The sequence below is a fragment of the Electrophorus electricus genome, chromosome 15 (genome assembly GCF_041902795.1).
Source record: "Electrophorus electricus isolate QZ-2024a chromosome 15, ASM4190279v1, whole genome shotgun sequence".
Lineage (NCBI taxonomy): Eukaryota > Metazoa > Chordata > Actinopteri > Gymnotiformes > Gymnotidae > Electrophorus > Electrophorus electricus.
In genome coordinates this window covers 18,648,779-18,676,496 of record NC_137511.1, presented here as the reverse complement: position 1 = coordinate 18,676,496, position 27,718 = coordinate 18,648,779, and the positions used below count along the sequence as shown (strand labels likewise).

Here is a 27,718-nt window from a genome sequence, read left to right as displayed (position 1 = left end):
ACCTCTATCTCATACTCTCCCTCTATCTCATACTGTCTATCTCCTACTGTCTACCTCTATCTCATACTCTCCCTCTATCTCATACTGTCTATCTCCTACTGTCTACCTCTATCTCATACTCTCCCTCTATCTCATACTGTCTATCTCCTACTGTCTACCTCTATCTCATACTCTCCCTCTATCTCATACTGTCTATCTCCTACTGTCTACCTCTATCTCATACTCTCCCTCTATCTCATACTGTCTATCTCCTACTGTCTACCTCTCTATCTCATGCTCTGTCACTCTCTCTTTCTCCCTTGCCCTTCACTTTCATTCTCTTGTTTTCACATATATCCAACAACTCTGGTTACTGTTTGTATCTCATAATAAAGGAAACACGCACAGTTACATCCAGGCCTCCCTCGGTAAGCCGTCAGCTGTCTCTTCAAACCACTCACAGTCTTTGTTCACTGATCCAAAGAGAATACGCGCACACAACACACACATGACAAACTGACAGCAAGCTTCCCTTCCAATCACACGGAGTATGTAATATTTTGCCGCTTCAGTGTAAACAGTGTGTTACATGCAGGTATCCGCTAACTGTTGGGCAACACTATTGGTCACATGACTTCTAACCTTCAGTGTGGAAGAAAAAGGAAATAAAGACAAGATGCAGGCGAAAGATTCTGCTCACTGTCATGTTAATTGCTGTGCGTATGCCCTCTATGCCTGCCTGTAAGATTCAGGGACTCAGTGTCTGCTTCCATCCTAGATAACATCTCTCTCTCTGGGCTGACGCCCCGGACTTTCTTCCCGGTCTTGTGCTGGGACCCGGAGAGCCCAGATGCCTGTCTGCTCCTTCCTGTTCTCCTCTGGGAAGGAATAGAGAGGAGAGAGGCGCAGAGAGAGAAGAGGAAGCAGTTTTCCTCCAGATGTACTCTGTGCCTGGAGCTGTTGAAGGTGAGTATGGGACTGGTGAACATTCAGGGTGTGTTTAGGTTAAACAAGCCGGTGTGAGTGTGATAAGATGTGGCGAGGGATATGTGCATAAGAGCACAGGTGTACACACACACACACACACACACACACACACACACATGCATTAACATACGCACACACAAACAAACACACACACACACATGATGTACACATACACTCACACATGCATGCACACACACACAGAGCTGCAAACACATATGGACACACACCCACACTGTGTACGTCTGTATCTGTTTTACTTTTATATAGGTTTGTGTTCCTGTGTGTGTATGTGTACGTGTATGTGAATAGAGAGAGAATGAGAGACACAGAGAGAGAGAGAGAGAGAGAGAGAGAGAGAGAGAGTGTGTGTGTGTGTGTGTGTGTGTGTGTGTGTGTGTGTGTGTGTGTGTGTGTGTGTGTGTGTGAAAGAACCTGTCTGTATGTGGTTATATGTGCAGGGGTGTGTCTCTGGGTAGTATATATCAGAGCTGTAGATACAAATGCAGTTTCTATGACGTGTGCTCTTGTGGTCTTGGAGGTCAGATATTATTCTCTCCATGTGGTCTGGATACTGACAGCAGGTGGTAAGTGAGTCTGTCTAAATTGGTTAAATCTATCCAGTATATAATACAGTCATGTTTACATGTGACTGAGCTCATTCATTGTTAAAAACTTTAGCTTATTGTAAAAGATGGCAGTATCATGACAAATGCGATTTGTAGATCATTTGTAGATTATTTGCGATAACACAAATTAAAATGTATTGCAAAATGGAACTCCAGCAAGACTAAACAGAATCCTGTTTTAATAAACAATAATAATGCAGTAATAATACCCTAAACCTCTAGTACCCTAAACCTCTAGTAACCGAACCTCCGTATTTGAGATGGGCAGAATATGAAAGAGAGAGTCAAGAAAGCAACTCCCTCTACTGTAGCAGGACTAGACAAAACTAGACCAAAAAATTCAAAATTCTGAACATTTCTGGACTTTTAATTTTAATGCTTATCCAGATGAGAGAAGTTCCAATAGAGATGCTTATCCAGATAGAGAGAAGTTCCAACTACTGTGGGGATGCATGGCTCAGAACATGTTAAGAGACACTGTTCAATTAATTTTAATACTCATTTTAATACTAATACTAATACTTATTATTATTACATATTAATAATACTTATTAATATTAATACATTAATACTAGATACATATAAATGATGGACATTCACGTTCGAACACATATACACCACCAGGACAAGACAAGACATTCATTTTTTCAATTTAATATTTATTTATTTATTTATTTTTCTCTTAAAATTGTTAGTATAGTGATGACCGTTGTTGGCCAGAGGAGAACGTCTCCCCCCCCCCCCCCCCCCCCTTTGAGTCTTGGGTCCTCTCAAGGTTTCTTCCTCATACTCTATAGGGAGTTTTTCCTTACCACCGTCAACCTTGGCTTGCTCACTGGGGGCTTGGACTTGGACATCTGTAAAGCTGCTTTGTGACAACATCTGTTATGTAACAGAAAACATCTGCTATATAAAGAAATTTGATTTCATATAAAAATGTTTTCATTCTAGTTTCATGTAACAAATAAAAATAAGCTTTTAGAGATTTGCAAAAGCACACAATTGTTCATTTTATTGTTTGTGTTTTTGTTTATCACAGTGGAAGTATGTTGCCAATAGACCTCTTTAAAATGTCCTACGCAAAGATTCACTTGGCCCCACACACACCCGCACGAGGATGAAAAGGAAAAAAAGCGATATTGATGCACACACACACACACACACACACACACACACACACACACACACACACACTCACACACACACACACACACACACACGCACACACACACACACACACACACACACACACTCACACACACACTCACACACACACACACTCACACACACACACACACTCACACACTCACACACACACACACACACACACACACACACTCACACACACACACACACACACACACACACACACACACACACACACATGCACATGTACACTTACACATGCACACGCGCACACACACACAAACACACGCAGAGCCGCATACACACATGGACACACACCTACACTGTGTACGTATCTGTGTAGGTTTTACTTTTATATAGGTTTGTGTTCCTGTGTGTGTCAAAACGGATTTGACACCTTTGATCTGAATATATGTATCACTCAGTATGTCTGCCCTGATGTTATGGAAACAGCAACCTGTATTTGGATCTAAAACAGAAATAAAATATCTAGACCAGCAATTGACGGTTACTAAGTTTAGACAAATTCAAACCTTTATTTAATTTCTTTTGTCATCCTTTTCTTATTCCTATTTTCATGTTTTTAATTTGTTCCACACAATACGAAAGAGAACAGAGCCACACACACGTAAAAAGCACCAGTCTTTGATCTTTGGCACTTCCTTCTTTGTCTTGGTCATAAACAGTTGGCTTCCAGATGAGGGTTGATCACAAACGTCACTGTGAAGAATAGAACAGGGTTTGCCAAAACAGGCCCAATGCAAACCCTGCAGCCCTTTAACTGAAACCTGAAACTCTTGGTAGCATTTAGAGATCTAACGTAATTTGCCTAGACCATTTTCAAATCGGTCTGAAAACATGCAGTGCTCAGTTTTGTGGCCAGGGGCTCTTAGAATGTGTTTTGATGTGATCGCTCCTCATTGCTCTTCATTTGGGCTGGATACAAGCTCGAAGCTCAGTCACTGGGCACGTCTGTTCAGTGCCCTGATTGAAGATGACTTGTATAATTTTGTGTCAATTAAAAGCAAGATACTAGGTAAAAGTGAAAAACAATCCTTTTCAAAACCTGCTTGGCTGAGATGCATATTAGCAAGTAGTTATAGTCTGCTGGCAAACTACTAGGAGCATTATTCAAGTCGAAATAGTTGAAGTCGTTAATTATCAGACATTATTGATAAAGTTTAATGGAACTTTAGAGAAACTCACTTGACACTTGGACCCAAATATGTATCATACAATTTCCTGTTAGACATGGCTTACTGAGATGTCTTATGGGAAATTAAAAAATAATTTTTATCATTAATTGGTAGAGGCCATCCTGCCCCGCCTCTCTTCCTTTTATCATTCATTGGTAGATGCTATCTTATCCCTGCCTCTTTCCATGAGGACAGACCTATGACTGGGCTACTAAAAATGGACCAGAACCTTTGACGCTATATTGCCCATAGTTGCCCATAGTTTATTGCCCATATTGCCCATAGTTTATTAAATATTGAAAGACTGGAGAAATAAACGAATGCCTCATTCATTGGGAAAATGTGATACTTTATTAGATACATTGTTAGAGAAAAGATCATCCAACTGTTAGATCAACATCCTGAACACGTGTTCGGTCAGTTGAAAAGCTGCCAGAATTTATTATCTTACATTTTTCCACCTGTCCCATCAAAATGTTAATCTGATCATTTTGTCAACTGTGCTGTTATCCCACTGAACGTGCTGTGCTGATAACCTGAACAACAACAGGAACGCGAGGAGACTGTTTGGTAAGCACAGGCTTCAAGGAGGACCAAACCTAACATGCTAACATGGCAAAGCAATATTCTGTGTACTGTTTTCTAAACTACACACACACACACACACATATACACACACACCACACACACACACACATACACACACACACACACACACCACACACACACACATACACACACACACACACACATACACACACACACACACACACACATACACACACACACACACCACACACACCACACATACACATACACACACACACACACTTGTAGCATGCCTTTTATACTCCTGGTATTTGCAGATTAAACAGGAGCCAGCATGTATCAGTCACCATGGAAGAGGAAACACACACACACAATGTCAGTTTTAGTAATACACTCAGCACAGTAGCACACAATTTCTCTGTCAGTAACACACACATACAGTGTCAGGGTTAGTAACACACTGTCAGTGTTAGTAATACAATGTCAGTGTAACACACTCAGCATGGTCTCAGGATCTGCTTACACCAGGCATGTGGCATAGGTTTTGTTACACTGTGTGAATATTTTACTATTTCATTTAATTATACCAAATGATCCATACAAAACATTATTCAAAGTGGTTCTTTACAAAAAGACCCAAGAAACATAAAGCAGGGATCTGTCAGAGGACTTAGTTAAATGGTGCCCCCTTGACAGTATCAGCATTGCAATATTGTAATAATAATTAACAAATGATATTTTGTGCAGCCTTACCCTCTGCCTTTCCCCTAGGCTTTTGTTGAGCTGACCAAACTGATGATGGACCATAACCAGCAGGGCCACATGCAGGAGATGGGCCAATGGGCAGGCTACAAGGAGAACTATGACCCTGAGGCGGGCCACTGGGGATTACCACGCATCTCTTACCTGACCTTCAAGAGCCTGGTGCAGGTCTACAGGACCATGGAAACTGGTGAGGTCTATCACACTGGCAACATTGTGAGGTCATCCCTAAATCACACAACTCCTTCAAACCAGCAGCATTGTGAGGTCATCACTGGGTTACACAGCTCTATCACACTGGCAGCATTGTGAGGTCACCACTGAGTTACACAGCTCTATCACACTGGCAGCATTGTGAGGTCACCACTGAGTTACACAGCTCTATCACACTGGCAGCATTGTGAGGTCATCACTGAGTTACACGGCTCTGTTACACTGGCAGCATTGTGAGGTCATCACTGAGTTATACAGCTCTATTCTTCTGGCAGCATTGTGAGGTCATCACTGAGTTAAACAGCTCTATCACACTGGCAGCATTGTGAGGTCATAAGTGAGTTACACAGCTCAAGTCACAGGGCTCCATGACACCAGCAGCCTCATGAGGTCATCACAGACTGTCACAGCTCTATGACACCAGCAGCTTTGTTAGGTCACAGATCACTGTCACCTGAGCTAGATTTAGCTTATATCAGGCATTAATTTGCCAGGGTGAACTATAAGCCCAAGTTGAAGTTCACCCAGAGTTCATCCTGTTGCCTCCCATCTCCTCTTCTTATTGTAGTGTGAGCTGAACAGGTTAGTCTGGTTTCCAGGGTCAGCGAGGAATGTGAGAGGGAGTGTAACAGAAGCACTGGCTGGTTGAGATGGGGCTGATAACTACCACAAATGCCCCTGGCCCTTGAGAACTCTGCCCCTGACCCTAGTCCATCTGCTCCAACATCTACCCCTTTTCTGTCAAATACCTCTTAGACTTTACCTGGTCATTTTTCCATCCTCTTTATCTTGCATGTTTTTTTGTTTTGTTCTTTTTTCCACACCATGCTGTCAGGAGTGGTGCTGTTGGACGTGGAGGAACGCTCACTCTCTGGCATCGCTGAGAAGATCGTGGACGAGATGGTCACCAAGAAGGAGATCAGGCCTGAAGACCGGGATGGGCTTCTCCAAGCCGTGAGACAGAGTGGCAGGTACAAACTGAAGTGAATTCATGCTTCTAACCTGCAGCTTCCTTCCAGAAACGGGGTTTGAAACCTCTAAAATGGTTTGTTAATAAACTTCGGTTTATGTAATAATTTATTTAGAAATTGATTTAGATTTTAACAATAAAGCCAATGATATTTTTAATGATATACTCATGAATAATTTATTATGGTACTAATAATTTTTGGTCTCACTCTCCTTAGCCAATCAGCAGAAGCACAGGCTCTGACCTCAACCCTGGAAATGCAAACATTCTCTGTTGCAGAGAGGGTAAGAAAATTCTCTCACTGTACCAGTATGTCTTATATAAGCAAGCAATTTAACTAATCAATATACTTTTATTTGCATAACACTAATTGATGATTTCTTTTAGTTATTTTTGACAAATGTACCAGTTTTGGTCATTTAATGACAATATGGAAAACAAAGTAAATCAAGTATCAAATAAACCAAACCAAAGGAAAATAAACCAAAATATTATATTTTAAAAACTGGTTGTGGCTTTCCCAGTATAGCTCTTTTCTGTTATAAATAAATATTTGTATTATATGTCTGTTGCAGAGAGATGCTCTTGAAAGTGTGGAAGTTTCTGTGCTGTTTGTAGGTAAGCATGACTGTGGATTACATCTATTAACTGCTCTGCACTCCCTACAAATGTTGTGACTGCTATATTAAATAGACGACTTTTTAAATGGTTCTTAAAGTACAGGCATTGTTAATGTACACTCCACTCCACCTTGTGGTACCTTCTGGTACACGTTTTGTTTTGTTTTGTTTTTTACAAAAATTGGTACTTTCACTGTTAAACTATTATTAAGGTTATGAATTCATTTGTATTTGAGTAAGTGCAATACTTATTTGATCAAGCAAAACATGACTTAGTACTTGGTGGAGAAACCCTTGTTGGCAATCACAGAGGTCAGACGTTTCTTGTAGTTGGTCACCAGGTTTGCACACGTCTCAGAGGGGATTTTGGCCCACTCCTCTTTACAGACATTCTCCAAATCCTGAAGGTTTCGAAGCTGTCGCTTGGCAACTCGAAGTTTGAGCTCCCTCCACAGATTTTCTATGAGATTAAGGTCTGGAGACTGGCTAGGCCACTCCACAATCTTAATGTGCTTCTTCTTAAGCCACTGCTTTGTTGCCTTGGCCATATGTTTTGGGTCATTGTAATTCTGGAAGACCCATTCACGACCTATCTTCAGTGTTCTGGCTGAGCCCAGGAGGTTCTCATTCAGGATTCTGCGCTACATGGCCCCATTCACCTGCCCCTCAATTCGGCGAAGTCTTCCTGTACCCTTAGCAGAGAAACAGCCCCAAAGCAGAATGTTTCCAGTTCCATGTTTGACAGTGGGGATGGTGTTCTTGGGGTCATATCCAGCATTTCTTTGCTTCCAAACAGGAGTTGAAGCCAAAGAGCTCAATTTTGGTCTCATCACATCACATTCTCCCAAGCCTTCTCTGAATCATTCAGGTGTTCACTGGCAAACTTTAGATGGGCCTGTACATGAGCCTTCTTGAGCAGAGGGACTTTGTGGGCACTGCAGAATCACAATCCATTATGGTGAAGTGTGTTACTAATGGTTTTCTTGGTGACTATGCTCCCAGCTCCCTTGAGATCATTAACAAGCTTCTCCTGTGTAATTCTGGGCTGATACCTCACCTTTCTCAGAATCATCCTACCCCACGAGGTGAGATCTTACATGGAACTCCAGAGTGAGGGCGATTGACTGTTATCTTGTGTTTCTTTCATTTTCGAATTATCGTGCCAACAGTGGTGTCTTTCTCACCAAGCTTCTTGCTGATGTTCTTGTAGCCCATTCCAGCCTTTTGCAGGTCTGCAATCTTGTCCCTGACGTCCTTTGACAGCTATTTGGTGGTCGGGAGGTTTGAATGGAAGATATTGATTCTGTGACAGGTATCTTTTATACACATAACGAGGTGAGATTAAGAGTACCTTCTTAAAGGGACAGGACTAATTTGTGTGCCTCATGGGCACATAACTGGTCTGTAGGGGTCAGATTTCTTGTTGGTTGGTAGGGGATCAAATACTTATTTTGCTCTTAAAATAAACCTACCATGAAAATTATAGACTGTTCATGTCTTTGTAAGGGGGTGAACTTACAAAATCAGCAGGGGAGCAAATAATGATTTTCTCCACTGTGTGTGCGTGTGTGTGTGTGTGTGTGTGTGTGTGTGTGTGTGTGTGTGTGTATCAGGTGCGCTGGACTCCCTGGAGAGGCCAGCCATGGCCCTGGTCCAGCTGAGAGAGGCTGCAGTCCTGGACGCTCTGCAGGCCCTGGGCCCTGTGCGCTTGCTCTTCCTCCTGGTGGGCCCCACCAAGAGTGAAATGGACTACCACGACACCGGACATGCTATGGCTGCCCTGCTGGCTGATAAAGTGAGGGGCGGGGCCCAGGTTCAGGGGCGGGGCCATGGCACGGGGGCAGGGCAATGAGGGCCAGGAGGCTGGCGTGGGTAATTGGCTGATGCACCACAACCATGTGATTCCTAATAGGAACGGTTTGCAGGAGGTTTATGTAGCATGTCCTGCCCTCTAGCTGGACTCTGTCTCATTGGTCATCTGTCCTGTCCTGTCCTGAGGGTTCCTTGAGCTTTTTTCTGCTCAAAGACAGAAAATGAGTCAGCAAATAAACTGTGAGAAATCTGGTGTAAACTAGGAAAACTGAAATATTTGCAAAGGGTTGACCCACAAATTTAGGACTGGCAACTTGCTGTATGTTGAGGCAATGTTGGTCCTTTTAAATAATTTCAGATTGTAAAGAATTGTACGAAAAGTGAAGTATTTTGAGCAAATTGCTAAAGTCTCCAGTTATTTATCTATTTATTTTTTTATTTCTAACATTTCTAATAAACATGATTTTAGTAATGTATTGTTGTGGTTAAAACTGATGAAACAAGATTACTTTGGCCACAAGTGTGGGTGACTAGTCTTTGAAAATATGAGTATAGGAGTAAGATTTAGATGTTTCACTTCTTTTGAATTTTGGTAGGCAAGTTTTTTGTGTAGCACTTTTATACAAAGCGGCAATTCAATGTGCTTCACATCAGTTATAGAGGAATAATAAGTCTTATTACATCCCGGGATCTATCACCTGTGGAAGGTCTTTGCAGATTAGTTTCTAATAGTGGCTGATTAGTTTCTAATAGTGGGGGATTGGGTTCTAACAGTGGGGGACTGGGTTCTAACAGTGGGGCATTGGGTTCTAACAGTGGGGCATTGGGTTCTAATAGTGGGGGATTGGTTTCTAATAGTGGGTGTTTTGCTTGAGTGTCCTATGACTTTGCTTTTTGTTTTGTTTTTTAAATCTACTGTTGTAAATAGTCGTTACTGTCACTGATGACCTATATGTGCATTATGTGCACACACACATGCAAACACACACACACACACACACACACTCACACACACACACACACACACACACACACACACACACACACACACACACACACACCACAGGTGTTCAGTCAGGCGGTGAGCCATGCTCAGAGTGACAGGGAGGTGGCTGATGCCGTGGCTAGTTTCATGGACTGCAGCGTTGTGATCCCGCCCACCGAGATCCAGAACGAAGCCATGCTCGCACCAATCATCGGCTTCCAAAAGAAGCTCCTGCAGGAGAGGCTCCGCCCCCATGACTCTCAGCCCCACCTTGACTTCAAACCCCGCAAACGTAAGCAGACATGGAACACCTACATATACTACGTATGCTCTCACTCTCTCTCTCAGACATACACACACACACGTTGACTCATACATAAATACTTTTCATAAATGTAATTACATACCAACTGCATGTAATAAACTGGAAATGGAGTTAATTACGGACGATGAACAAACCTATTACCAATAATTCTAATTGGTAAATCCTAATAATATATTACTAACAGGACACCAACAGCCTGCAACTTTTCTGTCCTCAGTGTCCAGTGCAAGAGAGCGTCCGGAGGAGGACCCGTTGTTGCGTTCGGGAATTCCGTTTGGAGGCGTGATCCGGGACGTGAAGAGGCGGTACCGGCACTACGTTAGTGACATCACCGACGGCCTCAACGCTCAGGTTCTTGCTGCTGTCATCTTCATCTACTTCGCTGCCCTCTCCCCTGCAATCACCTTTGGAGGCCTGCTAGGTGTGTGTGTGTGTGTGTGTGTGTGTGTGTGTGTGTGTGTGTGTGTGTGTGTGTGTGTGTGTGTGTGTGTGTGTGTGTGTGTGTGTGTGTGTGTGTGTGTGTGTGTGTGTGTGTGTGTGTGTGTGTGTGTGTGTGTGCGTGCGTGCATTTCTTTAATGATTATACTGTCTTTATTATAACGCCTAAGTCATATTTAACATATTTAAGATATTTTAAAGACTTTAAAACAACTTTTGACGCATTAATTTGTGAGACAAACAGAATCTCGGAGTCTCACAAAACATCTGTCACTTTTCTAGTGGTCTTCCACCTGTAGGACATGACGATGATGTGACCTAGACATGGTGTAAATGTGTACAACCTCCAGTAGATGGCGTCAGAGTATTCGCCAAAGCTGAACTACAACAGATTGTAGCGCAGAAACAGACTTGGTTCAGAATATTCATTATAGTTGAATTAAAGTGCAACGACATGAATACAAACACTTACAATGCTTACGAAAAATAGAAAGATGTTCAGAAAATAAACCCCAGTTCCTCATTTAGGCCCAGATGTTTAGTAGCCTGTAATTTGTCTATTTAAAGGTATTCCTTTTGGGAATGTTTTCTTTGCCTGTCACCCTTTTGTATGGAAAGTGGAATGTGACACGTCGTGTGGATGGGTTACTGTTATCCAGTTACTGTTACTGGGTTAGTGTTACTGTTATGAAAGTCCAGACAGTTTCTAGCCATAGGTTAATTTACATTCCCTGTGTGAACGAAATATTTGTGTTCCACTATCCTGTCCTGGAAACATCTTTTTGTCCTCCCAGTGTAAAAAAAAACAAACAAAAAAAAAACTTTACAACTGGGGCATTCCAGCCTATAGATAACAAAAGAGGTATTACAGTCAATAAAATGTTTAATGATGAACTCCTTATGAAATTCATATTTGTCTTGGGCTGTATTATTTTTGTGCAGTGGTTATAAAAAGAAGTTTCCAGGACAGACCAGCAGAACACAGATTCCCACTGGTGGAACACCAGTACGAAGAGCCTGGTGTTCTGTAAGATCTGTTTTGCTCCCTGATGAATGTTTTGAGGCACATTGGAGGTTGTTGATAGCCATATTAGCCATTATACTATAGGGATTATAATCATTGTTTTCTTATATTTTTTTACAACTGTAGCGATCTCTAGATGTGTGTATGTGTATATGCATTTTTGTGTGTTTGCGTGTGCGTGTATAGACTGTAACACAAAGAGAATAATGCATCTTATTTTATTTCAATCCCTGACTAGAAAACCATAGCTTCTATGCATGCTACTTTGATTGGCACTGAAAAAAACATTCAAATGACATGTTTCCATTTGCTCCTTCCCCTGCCACAGCTGATAAAGTGGACAACATGATGGGTGTGTCGGAGCTGATGCTGTCTACTGCAGTACAGGGTGTCATCTTCTGTCTTCTCGCCGCTCAGCCAGTCCTTATCATTGGTTTCTCTGGACCACTGCTGGTGTTCGAGGAAGCCTTCTATGGGGTAAGACAGACAGACGCATACACACACACACACACACACACACACATCAAATCAAAAATTGTTTATATAATGTTTTTACAACAGATGTTGTCACAAAGCAGCTTTATAAATGCCTGAGTCCAAGCCAAGGGCGACAGTGACCAGCAAAAACTCCCTAGAGCACCAGGAAGAAACCTTGAGAGGGAACAAGACTCAAAAGGGGGGACATCCTCCTCTGGCTGATAACAGTCACCACAATAGTAACAATTGCTAGTCCAACAATTGCGGTGGGAAGAGCCATGGCAGCTGAGACAGGTAGAGGTTCGGTAACATCATGACATTTCGCAAGAAAACATCCATTAAGGGCAACGAAGAGTAGATGGATTGGGTTGAGGTGTGGTGGGCTACAGCAGGGGACATCAGAGGGTGGTAGGAGTAGCCATGGTACCCGAGATGGGTTGAGGCTCAGTAATATCATGACATCAGGGGTGGGTGTGCCTCGGCAGAAAGAGAGACTAGATTAAGCATGTCTAGATACGAGGAATTCTAATGTGCAATGATGGACTCCGGCAGCACAGCTAGAAGGAAAGAGCCAGAAGGAACCACAGGCATGAGGGCACCCTGGAACATCAGCACTCCGCCGCTCTCAATCAAACTTGAGTGACAAAAGAGAGGTGAAGTGACGGCATCATAACGTGCCAGTTTACTATAACTCTCAATGCCCATGGACCCCAAGATCTACATCTTTACATAAGATGGGAAGTAGTTAATAAAATGCCTGACTGTACAGAGAGGTTTTCAGCCTAACCTTAAATATTGAGAATGCGTCTGAATCTTGAACATTTACAGGAAGGTTATTCCATAATGTAGGAGCTTTATAGGAAAAGGCTCTGGCCCTTGCAGTAGATTTTCTTATACTTGGTACTAGTAAAGAGCCTGCACCTTTTGATCTAAACAGACATGATGGATTGCGATGCACTAAGAGTTGTCTAAGGCACTGTGGGGCAAGACCATTCAGTGCTTTGTAGGTTATTAGAAGTTTTTTATAATCAATACAAAATTTTACTGGGAGCCAATGTAAAGTATCTAAGATAGGTGTGATGTGATAAAAATGTTCTAGTTCTAGTAAAACTCTGGCTGCTGCATTTTGAACTAGCTGGAGCTTGTTTAGGCACTTAATGCTACAACCAGGTAGTAAAGCATTACAGTAGTCCAAGTGGTAGTCTGGAAGTGGTAAATGCATGGACTAGCTTTTCATGTGAGAAGAGCATTTTCCTAATCTTTGAAATGTTCCTAAGGTGAAGAAAGATGGCTGAGACATATAGCTGAGTGTCATCGGCGTAGCAGTGGAAACTAGCACAGTGTTTACTTATAATGTCACCTAGAGGTAGCATATGTAAAAAAAGCAGAGGCCCTAGAACAGATCCTTGTGGGACACCATAGCTAACCTTGTTGTATGCTGAGAAGTCTGTTATGTTAACAAACTGGTAGCAACCCTGACTGAAAGACTTCATGTATCAGGGTTCTGATTCAGTTATGAGTTTAGCTACTAAGCTACAGCTTTTTCTAGGATCTCAGAAAATAAATGGAAGGCTTGAGATCATCCTGTAGTTTGACAGCTCACATGGATCGAGGTTAGATTTTTTTGATAAGTGGTGTGATTAATGCTAATTTGAATGATTTAGGAATGTAGCCAAGGTTCAAGGATGACTTCAAGGATGTAGTAAAGATTAAATTACTTCAGGTAGGAATACCTTAAAAAGTTTGTGGACACTGAATCTAGTAAGCAAGTGGAGGATTTTGAGTGCGAGATCAAAGATTTAAGTTCTGGCTCTTGGATAGGTGTAAAGGATTCTAGAGTTGTTTTTGGCTTGGTTGTTCTGATCTCTAAGTAGCTTCCCGATGTCATGATAATACTCTGGATGTAATCTCTAATGTGCTTCATTTTCTCATTAAAGAAATTCATGAATTGATTATTACTGTGTGATGTTGTAACCTGAGCTTTGGCGTCAGTTTTATTCCTAGTTAGATGTATAATTGTACTAAATAGAAATCTAAGATTATTTCTGTTATTTTCTATTAGGGTTGAGAGATAAGCTCTTTGAGTAGTCATATGTGCTTTTCTATACTTGAGAAGGCTCTCCTTCTATGCAAGCTGGAAGACTACAATAAAACGCCATTTAAGTTCTATTTTTTGAGTGTTTTATTTTAAATTGTGAATGTGATCATTGCACCAATGTACAATTTTTTTGCCCCTAATTTTTTGTATTCTTAAGTGGAGCAACATCATTGAGTGTTCAGCAGAATACTGAATCTAAGCATTCGGTTATTTAATCAAGATCCATGGGGTTCCTAGTCACAAATGATAAGTCTGGGAGATTTGCAATAAGTCTAAATGCAGTGGCTGACGTGATCGTGCATCTGGTGTGGTAGCGAGGCGAGGTTACTATATTGTGGCTCATGCGTAGTTCAAATGAAATTAGGGAATGGTCTGACATGGCATCCAACTGGGTAGTATAACTGCGTTCTCTGTGTGTACGCCATATGTCAGTACTAAGTGAAGCCTATGTCCACAAGAGTGTGTGGATTCTCTTATACATTGGGTGAAACCAGTTGATTGTAATGTGGAACTAAAGGCTGATCTCAGAGGATCACTATCAAAGCGAATATTGAAATCGCCAACAATAGCGGCTTTTTCTACTACACACACACATGCACGCACACACACACCATACACACTCAATCACAATAGTCTACATTTATAACATGTTCTTGCAAATGTTAAAAACATGGGGACCGTTTGACCATTTGCTGTTTACTGCTCTGTGTGTGTGTGTGTGTGTGTGTGTGTGTGTGTGTGTGTGTGTGTGTGTGTGTGTGGTCCCCCAGTTCTGCAGGGCTCAGGACGTGGAGTACCTCGTAGGCAGGGTGTGGATCGGCATGTGGCTCATGGTCATCGTGGTACTGACTGTGGCGCTCGAGGGCAGCTTCCTGGTCCGCTTCATCTCTCGCTTCACCCAGGAGATCTTCTCCATCCTCATCTCTCTCATCTTCATCTACGAGACCTTCACCAAACTTGCCAATGTACTCACTCATGTCTATTTGCTGTTTCCATACCGATTTTTGATTCATTTTTAATGACCGTCAAGTTTGTAATCCGTTCATGAAGGTGTTTTCCTGAACTCTAGAACACAACATGAAGTCTAAGTGCTTAAAACTAAGCCCTGTTAGCTTCATGCCAACGTTATAATTTCCACAAATGTACCGCTTCAAGAGCTCGTTGAGAAACGTGAAAAACTGAAACATGACATGGAATTTAACTCCTGCCTTTTCTTTTCAATCGCAGACTTTTAAGGCTCATCCTCTTAATCTCAACTATGAGCACTTGAACACCACGGACCCGTGGCAGCCAGTCGTCGTGCGCCACACCTTTCTGGATGGTTCCACGGGCAACGTAACCACGGCAACCAGCATCCGCTACCGTTCCTACCCCAACACCGCCCTGCTGTCCATGTGCCTGATGTTCGGCTGTTTCTCCATCGCATACTTCCTGCGCATATTCAAAAATGGCTACTTTTTGCCTGGCAAGGTCAGCCTGAATATGCTAAGGATTATGCAAATGAGTTTGTGCATATGTAAATCTTGCATTTGGATTGAAGTTACAGTAAATGTTAGAGTAAATTTGTGCTGCATTGCTGTTATGTTTACGCATGTTTAATGTCAACTCTTTGCCTCTCAGGTCCGACGTTTGATGGGCGACTTTGGTGTTCCCATCGCTATTTTACTCATGGTTGCAGTGGACATCAGTATCAATGATACCTACACTCAGGCAAGGATGTGTGAGATGACAAAATGACTCACTTCTTACATGAATGAAAGCTGAAAAAGAACTAAAGCAGATGAGAACTAAAAATAACATTTAGATGCTCTTATGCAGAGTGATTTACATATTTATCAGTAGGACATAAAATGACATAATTAGCCAGACATTTCTGGCAGAGCTGGAAACATCTGTAAGCCTCAGTACATACTGAAAACAGAGCTTACCATTATGATAAGTGAAATCAACAGAAAAGGGTGCTTTAAATATTGAGGCCCATCCGCCAAAGCCTTGATTTCCACTGTGCCCTGACCTCCTGACCGCTACTGACCTCTGCTGACCTCCTGACAAGGCCGCTCTGTGCTGTAGAAACTGGTGGTCCCTCAGGGGTTGCAGGTGTCTAACCCCGCCGCACGGGGCTGGCTCATCAACCCCACTGGCGAGCGCAAACCCTTCCCGGTCTGGATGATGATCGCCTGCGTCGTGCCCGCCTTCCTCGTCTTCATCCTCATCTTCCTCGAGTCGCAGATCACCACGTGAGCATAACATTCTCTCTCCGCTGTGCTATGTGGTTGGCCAGACGCTGCCCGGGGCTAATCTTCCCTGTTGTGTATTACGCTTCTGATTGTTAATACCGATGGATAATATTACTCATAATGATAAGATAGTTGGGGCATGTTAGCCTAGCTTTACACTACATTAATACAGTGTAGTTGATATTAATGGCCTTGATCAACTACCACACAGATTTCTTAGTAAAGTTTTAGTGTTTACGCCCACCAAAACGCGAGCCACCGGAGATTATATGACCTCTCCCTCTTTCTGAATCCTTATATGTTGCTCCTACCTTAGCATTTCCTCTTCTCATCTTTCACTGTAGGCTGATCATAAGTAAGCCAGAGAGGAAGATGGTGAAGGGATCTGGGTTCCATCTGGACCTTCTCATTCTTGTCATCCTGGGGGGGTGCAGTGCCCTGTTCGGAATGCCCTGGCTCAGTGCTACAACGGTACGGTCCGTAACCCACGCCAACGCCTTGACCGTCATGAGTAAGGGGCCCAAGCCGCAGATAGAAAGAGTTCTGGAACAAAGGGTCAGTGGAGTATTGGTGGCCATACTTGTAGGTAAGTGTTTTCATTGAGTATAATCTCAGATCACCTTAGAAATACTTCCCATTGTTAGAAATATTCTGTCACACAAGAAATGTTACAGAATTTTTAAAGTACCTTAGGACCCTAGAGATATGAAAAAAATGTAAACATTAAAATTACTTTAGAATGCTACAAATACAACACAAAAAATAGAAACATTTCATAACACTAGAAACACTACACAATGCCAGAAATACTAGACATACAAAACTGTAAGTATTTTTAGAACTAGAGGCACTTCAGAACTCTAGAGATGTATGTGTTGAAGCGGTAGGGTCCATTCCGTGCTCCCAAGCACAGCACATCTCTGCGTGACCCATCTCCTCTCACACCTGATTGGACAGGTGTGTACTTGGCAACCCTTTCCTGAGCAGACTCGGGTGGGAGTGAGAGAGAGAGACTGGGACAGAGAAAGCCAGTGCTCATGTGCCAATATATAGGTCTGGCTTACCAGAACTTTGTTTCATATTTGATCCACAATATTTTACAATGGAAAAAAAAAAGACCTTTTCACTGGAAAAGCACACAGTTCTATTAAAGTGCACAATTAATTAAAAATTAATACAGTTGTTTCTGCTTTGTGCAGAATCAGGCCACTGGCCCACATCATGTCATCTCCTTCTTGATTAGTTTGTTTAACTGGAGTGTGTCTGGAAGTAACTGTGCCCTGGTGTTAGCTCCGAACTCCGAACTCTCCCCAGGCCTGTCCATCTTCATGGAGCCCATCCTGAAGATGATTCCCATGCCGGCTCTGTTCGGAATCTTCCTCTACATGGGAATCACATCGCTGAGTGGCATTCAGCTGTGGGATCGCATTCTGCTCCTCCTCGTTCCCAAAAAGTATCATCCCAATGAACCGTACGCTACAAGAGTGCGTATCCTCCAGTAATGCGTTACAATAAACAGGTCCGCCATTTTCAGCATGGCCTTGACATTATAAACACAAACAACAGACAGTGTGTTTTGGTTCTATGCGAGTTGCACTAAGCAAATCATAAGGGCTGCGTTCTGCTTTCTTGCTATTCAGGCTTGTGCTCTTTTTGATCTGTTGTTTTGCATTGTTGTGATCCATACTGACTTGAAGTTAAGCTTTTTTACTGAGCTGAGTCAAGGCTTGGCATAATATTACCACCGCAGCGACTGACGGTAGCGTATGGCGCCCCCTGCAGGTGATGACGAGCAGGATGCACATGTTCACGGCCATCCAGGTGGTGTGCCTGGCCATGCTGTGGACAGCGAAGTCAAGCGTTTTGTCTCTTGCGCTGCCCTTCATCCTCATCCTCACCGTACCTCTGCGCATGTACATGACTGGCCGCGTCTTCACACAGCTCGAGATGAAATGCGTAAGAAAGCTTCAGAAGAAATTTATAGTCAACACTAGATTTCTGTTAGACATTATGAACCTTTTAAATTTTAAATTAACCATATTAAATATTATCGTAATTTTAAAATATGGAGTAATTCGTTTCAAAATTCATTACTTTTCATGTTCAAATGTTAATTATTTTTAAGAAAGGTTCATCACAACTGAGGCTTCATTTTAATGCTTTTCACACTTTAAAACTTTTAGCATAAACTTGTAAGCCTATTTTTCTTGCTTTGCAAGTGCTCTATATTTCCTTCAGTGGAATGGCATATCCAGTTAGAGCCTTAATGGTTCTTGTTTCAAATCTGTTCTTTTAACGCAGCTGGATGCTGATGATGCCAAAGCGACATTTGAAGAGGAGCCTGGTGTGGACATGTACTCAGAAACGCGCATGCCAGCGTAAGCATGGCGACAGCGGATGCTGTTGGTAGCTAAGAGAGATTTATTTGAGGACATATCTTTCTCCAAGTCATCTCCTTTCATGCACATGTGTGGACTGTGTGGACATGCACATTCAGACACATTCGCATCTCCATTTATGCCCAGCTCTGCTTTCAACTGCTCATCTGCTTTGATTAATACTTATAAATATTTTAGAAAGAGGCTCATTCCAAATTTTCCTCTTATACAACTGGTGAAGTAAGTGAATGCATTTTAACTGATGTGTGTTTGTTGTATTAGTGTTTTATCAACACACCACTGTTTATATTATATCATTATATCATTATATCATTGTCATTTTATTCTGTGTTAAGATGCCTTATAAGATCATGTCCTCCTCTCTGAAGCCTCTCACTACTACCACATCCAAAGCACTTTCATAAAGAACACTTCTGAATCTTTTTTGATTCATTTAATTCCACACGCACCGCACATTTACTCTGGTGGTAACACTTCGGCCTCTTTTATACTGTTCTAATGAAGCTATCTGTCTGAATCATCTGTGCCTTTTTCTGGATTTTCTAATAGAGTGTACTGCACTTCCTGCCCACACGTGCCTTGATCACCCATGTATTTGGTGGCTAATGCCTAAAGTATGTATATCAGGTATTTGAATCTAGGAACTGTGTTGCACCAATGCAATACAAAATAAAAGTCTTGTTTAACCAGCACTTTAAAAGTTGGACTCATCAACTATGAGTTTTTCATGCATAAAAGAATGTTTAAGGCATATGGAAACAAGAGTCAAATGTCTTAAATTGATCTGGTATGTTATAGACCAGCAGTATTCAGATCCCAGTCCTCAAAGTCCAGGTCCTCTATAGTTTCCACCCTCCCTTCATCTAGGAGGTTGGTGTGAACACAAAGCAGCCAATCCAGTTACATGAATCATTTAATCAATTGTGAGAGATTACAAGAGAGAGAGAGATTTGGACTTGTAGTACTGACTGTTTATTGTGTGCATTATTATCTGTGATATGTATTTCACTTCTAAAACCATTTCCATTTTTTAAACACTATCAACTCTGGTAAACACTTTCTGCCAGGCTGCTAGGCCCATAAGAACAGATGAGACAAAGAAACAATCTTATTTGTCTCTTTGTTGTTCTCACTTGTTTGTATGCTTATGTAGTTTAAATCAAAGGTTACAAGCCAAACACAATGTTACCATGTTTACAGTTACGAGTTACTCGTCTATTTTATTACTTTAGAATGACTGATGAAACTAAATACATTTTAGGACTAATCCCCTCAATAATGTAAGTACTACATCAGATACTAAAGTACTGAAACTGACATTAAATAAGCACAGATACTGAAGTACTGAAAGTGTCATTAAACAAGCCCACACTCAGGCTCAGTACCTGAGCAGACCCAGAATAGACTGTTCTGCTGGAGATCCAGCGAGGCCTTTTCTGTACATGTGTTTACCACAAGGAACAAGGAGTGCTCTCCTCTGTGGGAGCACATGAGCAACATGTTCCCATAATCTTCACTGGGACTGAAATGCAAAGAGAGTTGGGGTGCCCATCTGAAGGGCCCCTGAAGGCCTCTCCTGGGCCCTCAACCCCTCCCTGCTCATCAGAGAGTCTTAAAACCTGCATTTCCCGTGCTCGGGTTCACTCGTGATCTGCTAATGCCCGCCACACCCTGACCAACAACGGGCCTGACCGACAAACACCGCACTGCTCATCACCAGAGCTTTGCACCAGTCGTTCAAATGCAGCATTCAGCTTCTGCAGAGACCCTGCGAAAGGCTGTGTTCTCCGGCTTTCACCAGCAGAGGACACCTGCACTATCAGATTATAGACCAGTTTCCATTCTCCAGGCATCAAGCTGTAGACCCCCATTCACCCTTTCAGTGCGCTAGGAAACGCCCACATACCCGATGGCGAAGGTGATTGGTCGCTGGCGAAAGTTCGCAAAAAACAAAAGTTCGGACACAGCACAAATAATATTAAATCGCATTTTCGCTGTCGGAAAAGTCGCGTTTGGTGTGGGAGACACGCGCTTATTTACATTTACAATCGTCCGAATAAAACGCACCAAATAAAATCGGTGCGGAACGGCCTTAATGCCCGGTCGACTTTTTAATTGCGATTCAGCAAATCCCGTTGGCCACGCCCTGGGATGGGAATCGATTAGTCAGGTCTGAGTCTAATAGAAAATGGAAGCCTGCGGACTGGGCTGCTGCTCTCAGCGACGCGATTTAAACGTCTTTTTTTAATCCGTCAGGAAACGCTGTAGGGAAGTGGCACAATAGGAAGGCGTTTCTGTGTGTGTTTTTATTGGAAAAAAACGTTTAAAGGGACTTGAATGCGCGGAGAGTTACAAAGCAGGACAGATTTAATCAGATGAGCAAGTCGGCGCTTGCGGTGGGAGGATAATAAAGCCGAAAGAGGCCATTCTGCAGAAGGTAAGTTAACTTAAGAGACTGAAGTTAAAATGCACCGAGTGTAAGGACGTTTCGTGTCGACGTTTACACTAAGATTTGTTTCGGAAGCTAAGTTATCCGGCTGCATTTCGCGAAGACGTTTGGCTAATGAACTCTTAACGGGAGCCAGCGACTCGTGATGGTCGCGTCCTGATCACAAACGCGTGTGCATGTCCCAGATTACAGACGCAGTTTGGGTTTAACTGTCGGCACAGATGCATTTTGGCTTGGCAGGCGATGCTGTGTTGTGTAGTAGCGCGTTATCTGAAACAGTCTGCGGTCATTCTGTAACCCCAGTGTTTTCGCTTTAACCTGGCTACATTGTTTCTGTGCTCGTGGCGTGAATCGTTTGTCTGACGAGAGAACAGTCGGCTGTCAGGTTTTGTCTAGAAAGAGTGGCGATGTGTCAAGTGCCCGGGAGTAGGGGAACGGAACGGAACTGATTTGGCTGGCTAAATTTGGCCCCCATCCGCGCCTCCGTGGGACTCATGTCCGCTTCACGATCCGGTCCTCAGCTGCTGTAGTTTTAACTGCAAATGACATTTGACGCATGGTTTTAGGTAAGAGGATAACTGCTGTCTCATGGGGTGTGGGTGTGGGTGTTTCCTTTTGTTCGTCTTCTGATTGCAGTCCTGACTTCCCTCACGCCCGGTGCTCTACAGCATGTAGACAGCAGCGAGTTCTCCTCTAGTTTTTGCAAATGAAAATGGAGGAGCGGTCCTTGTCCAACATGGACAACAGCAAGATGGAGGTGGGTGCGAGTGCTGCTGTGTTTTTCGTCCTTGTGTGTGTCTCTGTGTGTGTGTGTGTGTCTCTGTGTGTGTGTGTGTCTCTGTGTGTGTGTGTGTCTCTGTGTGTGTCTCTGTGTGTGTCTCTGTGTGTGTCTCTGTGTGTGTCTCTGTGTGTGTCTCTGTGTGTGTGTGTGTCTCTGTGTGTGTGCGCTTCCAATAATGTTTACTTCCATATAGCATTCCCGGCGTCCCTCACTGTGTATTGGTTAACGTATAAAGCACATGCAATCTTAACCCATTACACAGAATCGTCCACTGGACGTTCAGTGTTCGCACATACTCTTTCCACCCCAAACGGAGGATGTTTACAGTGGTGCAGCTGGTGTGATGCTGGGCACGTGATCTTCGTTTCAGGGCATCGCCCAGGAGATTCTGTCCGACCTGGTGGAGGATGCATGCCTGGGACTGTGCTTCGAGGTGCACCGCGCCGTCAAACAGGGCTATTTCTTCCTGGACGACACAGACCAGGAGAGCATGAAGGACTTTGGTACTGTCCTGTTGCCGTGCGCTAACGCCTCAAACGGGTCTTTTCAGAGTGAGGATGAAGGGCTTAATGCTGACACACATACACGCACGCACACAACAGGTGCCTTTCTACCCAGAAGCCCTTGTTCTGATCAGGCGCCAGGCAAATCCTCTCACTGTAATTGGGGTTGTTTTAGAAGTATGCTTTATTTTATTCTTTCTTATTGGAAATTTAAAATATTTCAGAATGTTATTGTGCTTCTTTCAGGAGAAGATTCCTTTTTGAATTGTTTTGATCATCTTGCATATAGTGTCCCTTGTTGCTATGTCGTGTCTTATCTGTTTGTGTTGGGTATTTTTGGAGAGATCATCATTTTCACATTTGAAATATTATTTTTCATATATTGATATGTTTGGAAACATTAGCAAATCTTCATGCATCTTGGTTCAGCTGAGTTTGATATCGGCTGTGGTCATGCTCATACATTGGTTTGACCTTGTTTTTTTACCCTGCTGGCTGATTTTGATCACTGTTGCGCACGAACACCCAACACGTGTATGCATGCCCATCTGCTGGAAGATCACTGGTGTTTGTTGGCTGGCAGAAATCGTGGACCAGCCCGGGGTGGACATCTTCGGCCAGGTGTACAACCAGTGGAAGAACAAGGAGTGTGTTTGTCCCAACTGCAGCCGCAGCATTGCTGCATCTCGCTTCGCCCCCCACCTGGAGAAGTGCCTGGGTATGGGCCGCAACAGCAGCCGCATCGCCAACCGCAGGTACTCGAGAAATCCTCTACTCCCTTCAGTCACATCGCCGTGCACCCCCCCCCCCCAACACAGCAAATCCTGAAAAATACTGCATCCCACCTCCCTCACATCAGCAGGTAAATCAGAAATCCCAAAACCCCCACCCCATGGTAGCAGATACCCGGGACACCCCAGCCCCGTTATTGTAAGCGGGTACCTGACAAATCCTCATGGGTACAGGTTTCTGAGAAATTCCTTTAATTTTGCTTTGAACTGCCACCTGATATATGATCACAGAAACTTTTTTTTTTTTTGCTGAGCTTGTGGATTGTTGTGACCTGGTTTGCTTACTCCTACACAGAATAGCCAGCGGCAACAACACAAACAAGTCAGAAAGTGATCAGGAAGACAACGATGATGTCAATGATAATGACTGGTCCTATGGGGCAGAGAAGAAAGGTGAGAGCCCAATTACTATCAGAAATGCCTGAATTACCATAGTTACGGTTACACCTTTTACCTTGAGGAGTACCTCAGATTAGCATATTGCGTCTTACCACACCAGAGAACAGTCAAATGTTATAATTTTACTTTTGGCTGGTTGATGAGGAACGAAATGTATTGCAGTGGTAGTGCTGAATATTGTACACCTTGCAATGTATTAAATTCACGGTGGAAAAATTTTGATTCAGCATAGTCAAAGATTGGCCTGCGTTAGTTTGAACAACATGATGACAAAAGTTATTGTCATGTGTCAGACTTCTGTGATATCAGCATCGCACAAAAGACGAGTATTACAATAACGTTCAAGAAGCAGTATGTTGTGCAGCCCTAATTTTAGTAGTGTTTGCACAGTAATGCTCAGCTTAAGTGTGTGTTTGATATTGGTTCTCATTTTGTGCTGCAGCCAAGAAGAGAAAGGCAGATAAGGTATTTTTACATTCTTTGAAACAACCTGTACAGTTGGTAAGTGTGTTTTCCCAGTTATGCACTTTACTCCTTGGACCATAGTGTAATCAGAAACGTGTCAAAACAGTGCAAAATATAATCTTGTACAACAACACATCACCGATCAGGCTGTATGTGGTAATCTCTGCTCGTCTACTTGAAGCCTCTCTGCACTAATGAGCGTCTTGGGTTCCTTTTCTAGACAGGCAGATCCCAGGATAGCAGAGCCGCCCACCCTTGATATTTTAGCACCGTTTAACGCGCTGTGAGCCAGAGAATTAGGGATGGATACTAGCCTCTCTTTTTTTTTCTCTCTCTCTCTCTCTCTCCACAGAATCCAAATTCTCCAAGAAGATCTAAATCTTTAAAACATAAAAATGGTGAGTATATGTGCAGTCCATAGACATGTCTATGAAACCCCAAACAAAGACTTTCAGAACTGCTATGCTTATGTGAAGGCACTTGGAGAGAATTGTTTCTGTCCATTGGAATCTTCTGTAGAAGATTCCATATTGAGATTTTTTTTTTTCAAATTTAACATCAAGTAAATAGTAAAGTGGCATAAATGTGTGTGTGTGTGTGTGTGTGATGCCCAAATCCTTGCTAATGACGGCAGCTCCAGCAGTATTTAAGATATACGTAGGCGTGAGGATGACACACTAACTGACTCGGGTCTTCTTTTAAAAGCCAAAGATCTGTCTTCATCCTTCAGCTTCGCTGGATCCTAAATGACATGTAGAGACCCAGGAAAGTCCTTGCGTGTTGCTAAGAGACAAAGCGTTTCCACGGTAACGTTGTTGGCAGCGAGATCCCTTCAGTCACTACCTGCAATGCCATTCTGTTCACCTTAGGAAACTGAACGGATGGTCTGGAAGATGTTGGTCACTAGAAGCAACTTTGACTGATTGTCATTCAGTTTACACAAATGTTCTCTTTTTTTTTTACATTTCTTTATGATGGTGTTCTGATTTTTTTTTTTTTCTGGAATTTTTGCACAGTTAACAACGTTGTGTTGATCGTGTCTTGATAATGTAGCCTCCTAATTCAGAGTGACAGCCTGACTCGCTGAACAGTGAGAAGGCCTCAGGGATGTTACCACAGCAGGCAGAAGTAGCCGAGCGCAGAGTTCCAGTGGGCTGTGCCCCTGCCTTTCCCGAGGTGGAGCCCCATTTTTCTGTCTTGCTCACCCTTTTGAGGGTGTGCATGTTTAAAGCTGAGGTTTTGAAAGGCATCCAAGAGAAGAGGAGTAAACCATACGTATATCAACAGTCCTCTCTGTGCTGCTTGTTCTGCCTTTCGGAGATGGCGTATGTTTTCAGACGTGAAGCTTGTGCAAAGCAAGATGGTTTGTTCCAAGTGTTTCTCGAGGCGGAGTAGATGTCCTACGCACCACGCTCTGATTACAGGAAGAGGAAAAAAAAAAACTTTGGGATTATATGAAAACTTGAATCTACCACTGACTCAGATCTATTCTTTTAATTGTATTTTTTCCCTTTGTTTAGCTTTTAAGTCTGACTTTTATGTACTAGATGTTTACAGTGTAAGGAATCATGTGTCTTCACTGTGTTGTAACGACATGTTTGACTAGCTGGAAAATGCTGCTATCCTGGCCATGAGTCTTATTCTTATGGACTTGTCACATGTGTAATAAACATAATACACTCTGAAAATAATGTGTGTGCGCGTGCGCTTGAGACCCACACACAGTCCTCTTTAACATGCAGTTTTAGGGGACAACAGTTCACAGGGAGGTCAGTCCATTTGAAACATATAAAATCAATATTTCTATGAAATCTACTACTGGGGGTGAAGTTGTTTGTTTTGTTCCGAAATGCCCTCCACTGCATATCCTAGCTGCATGCGACTCCAGCGGCTTACAGGCTGGGAGTCCACTCCCAGAATCTCGATTGTAAGAGGCAGGTTTCATGACCCAACCAGCTTACAGACTGGATTGCTTACGTTCTATACCACGAAAGAGTTATATTGGACTTTTTTTTATCCATCTATAGGTGCTGGCTAACTATGCAGTCATGAATTGCCAATTTGCATTACATTTGAGGAAATGGTTACATGACAGCCTGAGTAATAAAGCCCTGTAGCGACTGCAATCAGTTTAACTACTCTGTTTCTTGGCATCAGGTTCTGACTAGTATGGAAGTCACTGTGTAACTTAGTCAGGTCAAAAATTAATTAACGCAATAATTAACTGCATCATTCATGCTCTGCCTTTTCCTGCACAGGTGGAGAAAAATTTACCCCAATAGAAGATTTCAAGACCAACGTTTGTTTGTATGACAGAAACTTGATATCTACCACGTTCCCGTCCTAGCTTGCGTTTGATTTTAAATGTTTGATGTTTTTAATGATCCAGACTTATTTGACGAGGAGACACAGCGCCATCTGCTGGACAACAAAACTCCAACGGGTTCATTTGAAGTCCTGCAGGTCAGCAAGTTGCGAGTACAATAAAAATGTTAACTTCGTCTCCAGTAGAAGCCAAGGTTTTGCGCTGATGCACACTTTGACCTGTGTTTAATTTCAAAGCTATTCCGAAGTCCCTTACACCATAGGGAGCGAGTTTTTGCTCCCTCGTCTCCACGCAACCTAGAGGAGGTCTAGGATTTGTCAAGGTACTTGGGCATATGCAGGAGTTAAATGCTGGCCACGTTTCATGTTCCCAGCTCTGGTCTCTCACACCTTCCCTTCACACGGGGGGAACAGTGACTTTTCCTTCACACCACGACCTTAAAAAGGAAGTGGAAGGCCACGATGGCACCGAGCAGGGAGCGGCCTGCCGCCAGTATCACCACAAAATAGGAACTGCTAAAACTGTCGGAACTGTTTATCATCGTCCGTCCGCTATTCCTGCCCTTCTGATAAACAGCACTTCACTATAATAAGACTTAAGAAGTTAAAGTCTCTCCGTGATTTTGTATCGAGTTGCCATCACTAATGATTTAATACGAACCGGTTTTGGCATATCCAGGGAGGCGCTTCACTTTCTGGACCAGATCTGAAGGCCAGGAGGCACGTAACTTCTGCATTTTCTTTCCCACCTGCCAGCGGTGGGTGTCAGCGGGGAACGAAGCTGTCTGCTCCGTAAAAACAGTTCGGTTACCTGCGCTATGCCGAGAGCCTCCTCAAGCCTCAGTCTTCCAGCCAAAGACGGGTGTACGTTTCAATATCAAAGAACCGGGCGGTCATGAATGAGGAACCTTCCCTGTTGGTTCTGGTTTCGCCCATCCCCGCTAGTCCAAATGCGACAGGCTATTTACGTTAAACCTGTTCCTGTTACAATGTCAAATATTTGAGAAAGCATGTTTCTGATGTTAACCCATAATTACAGCAGTGTATATGAAAACAATGATTGAGAGGAAAATGGGAGACATTTTATCTCCAGCTGCAGCAGTAGTAGTAGTAGTAGTTGTTGTTGTTTGTTTGTTTGTTTGTTTGTTTTAAACAGCGCCAC

At 42.9% G+C, this 27,718-nt stretch overlaps 2 protein-coding genes and 1 long non-coding RNA gene across 10 annotated transcripts; 2 read left to right on the top strand and 1 right to left on the bottom strand.

The window, feature by feature from the left end:
* The first annotated feature begins 669 nt into the window (after positions 1-669).
* Positions 670-19,535, top strand: slc4a1b (solute carrier family 4 member 1b (Diego blood group)). 5 transcript variants are annotated; one of them, XM_081698073.1, is made up of 18 exons: positions 670-945; positions 4,485-4,504; positions 5,255-5,435; positions 6,294-6,429; positions 6,646-6,712; positions 7,004-7,046; positions 8,662-8,843; positions 9,927-10,137; positions 10,388-10,591; positions 11,961-12,109; positions 14,978-15,172; positions 15,435-15,677; positions 15,828-15,917; positions 16,278-16,444; positions 16,789-17,030; positions 17,759-17,928; positions 18,227-18,400; positions 18,746-19,535. In XM_081698073.1, the coding sequence occupies exons 1-18, from the start codon at positions 918-920 to the stop codon at positions 18,824-18,826; spliced, it is 2,583 nt and encodes an 860-aa protein (XP_081554199.1). In that variant the 5' UTR covers positions 670-917; the 3' UTR covers positions 18,827-19,535. The 5 variants fall into 5 exon arrangements, with proteins under 5 accessions (XP_081554199.1, XP_026864969.2, XP_026864968.2 ...); XM_035533422.2 differs by lacking the exon at positions 670-945 and adding an exon at positions 1,417-1,550; XM_027009168.3 differs by lacking the exon at positions 4,485-4,504.
* Positions 19,536-20,877: 1,342 nt separating this feature from the next.
* On the top strand, positions 20,878-25,922 carry atxn7l3b (ataxin 7 like 3b). 4 transcript variants are annotated; one of them, XM_081697630.1, is made up of 8 exons: positions 20,878-21,280; positions 21,929-22,049; positions 22,444-22,624; positions 23,160-23,331; positions 23,663-23,760; positions 24,209-24,231; positions 24,584-24,629; positions 24,866-24,979. In XM_081697630.1, exons 2-8 carry the CDS (start codon positions 21,999-22,001, stop codon positions 24,910-24,912), a joined length of 618 nt encoding a protein of 205 aa, XP_081553756.1. In that variant the 5' UTR covers positions 20,878-21,280; positions 21,929-21,998; the 3' UTR covers positions 24,913-24,979. The 4 variants fall into 4 exon arrangements, 3 of the variants coding, with proteins under 3 accessions (XP_081553756.1, XP_081553757.1, XP_081553758.1); XM_081697631.1 differs by having other exon boundaries at positions 20,885-21,280; positions 24,937-25,922; XM_081697632.1 differs by having other exon boundaries at positions 20,893-21,280; positions 22,444-22,576.
* Positions 24,549-27,708, bottom strand: LOC113576891 (uncharacterized). The gene is made up of 2 exons (XR_003410564.3): positions 27,368-27,708; positions 24,549-25,645 (listed from the first exon to the last, which is right to left on the bottom strand). It is a non-coding gene; the product is annotated as an uncharacterized LOC113576891 (long non-coding RNA).
* Between the last annotated feature and the right edge of the window lie 10 nt (positions 27,709-27,718).

What these genes read in the sequence shown, in the direction of transcription:
- slc4a1b (XM_035533422.2), top strand. Translation starts at nt 1,478, where the DNA reads ATGACGTGTGCTCTTGTGGTCTTGGAGGTCAGATATTATTCTCTCCAT. An exon ending in CATTCTCTGTTGCAGAGAGG is followed by an intron (nt 6,713 to 7,003) that starts GTAAGAAAATTC and finishes TGTCTGTTGCAG; the next exon opens with AGAGATGCTCTTGAAAGTGT. An exon ending in ATTGGTGGCCATACTTGTAG is followed by an intron (nt 17,031 to 17,758) that starts GTAAGTGTTTTC and finishes AACTCTCCCCAG; the next exon opens with GCCTGTCCATCTTCATGGAG.
- atxn7l3b (XM_081697630.1), top strand. Translation starts at nt 21,999, where the DNA reads ATGAAAATGGAGGAGCGGTCCTTGTCCAACATGGACAACAGCAAGATG. An exon ending in AGCCGCATCGCCAACCGCAG is followed by an intron (nt 23,332 to 23,662) that starts GTACTCGAGAAA and finishes ACTCCTACACAG; the next exon opens with AATAGCCAGCGGCAACAACA. An exon ending in ATCTTTAAAACATAAAAATG is followed by an intron (nt 24,630 to 24,865) that starts GTGAGTATATGT and finishes TAATGACGGCAG; the next exon opens with CTCCAGCAGTATTTAAGATA.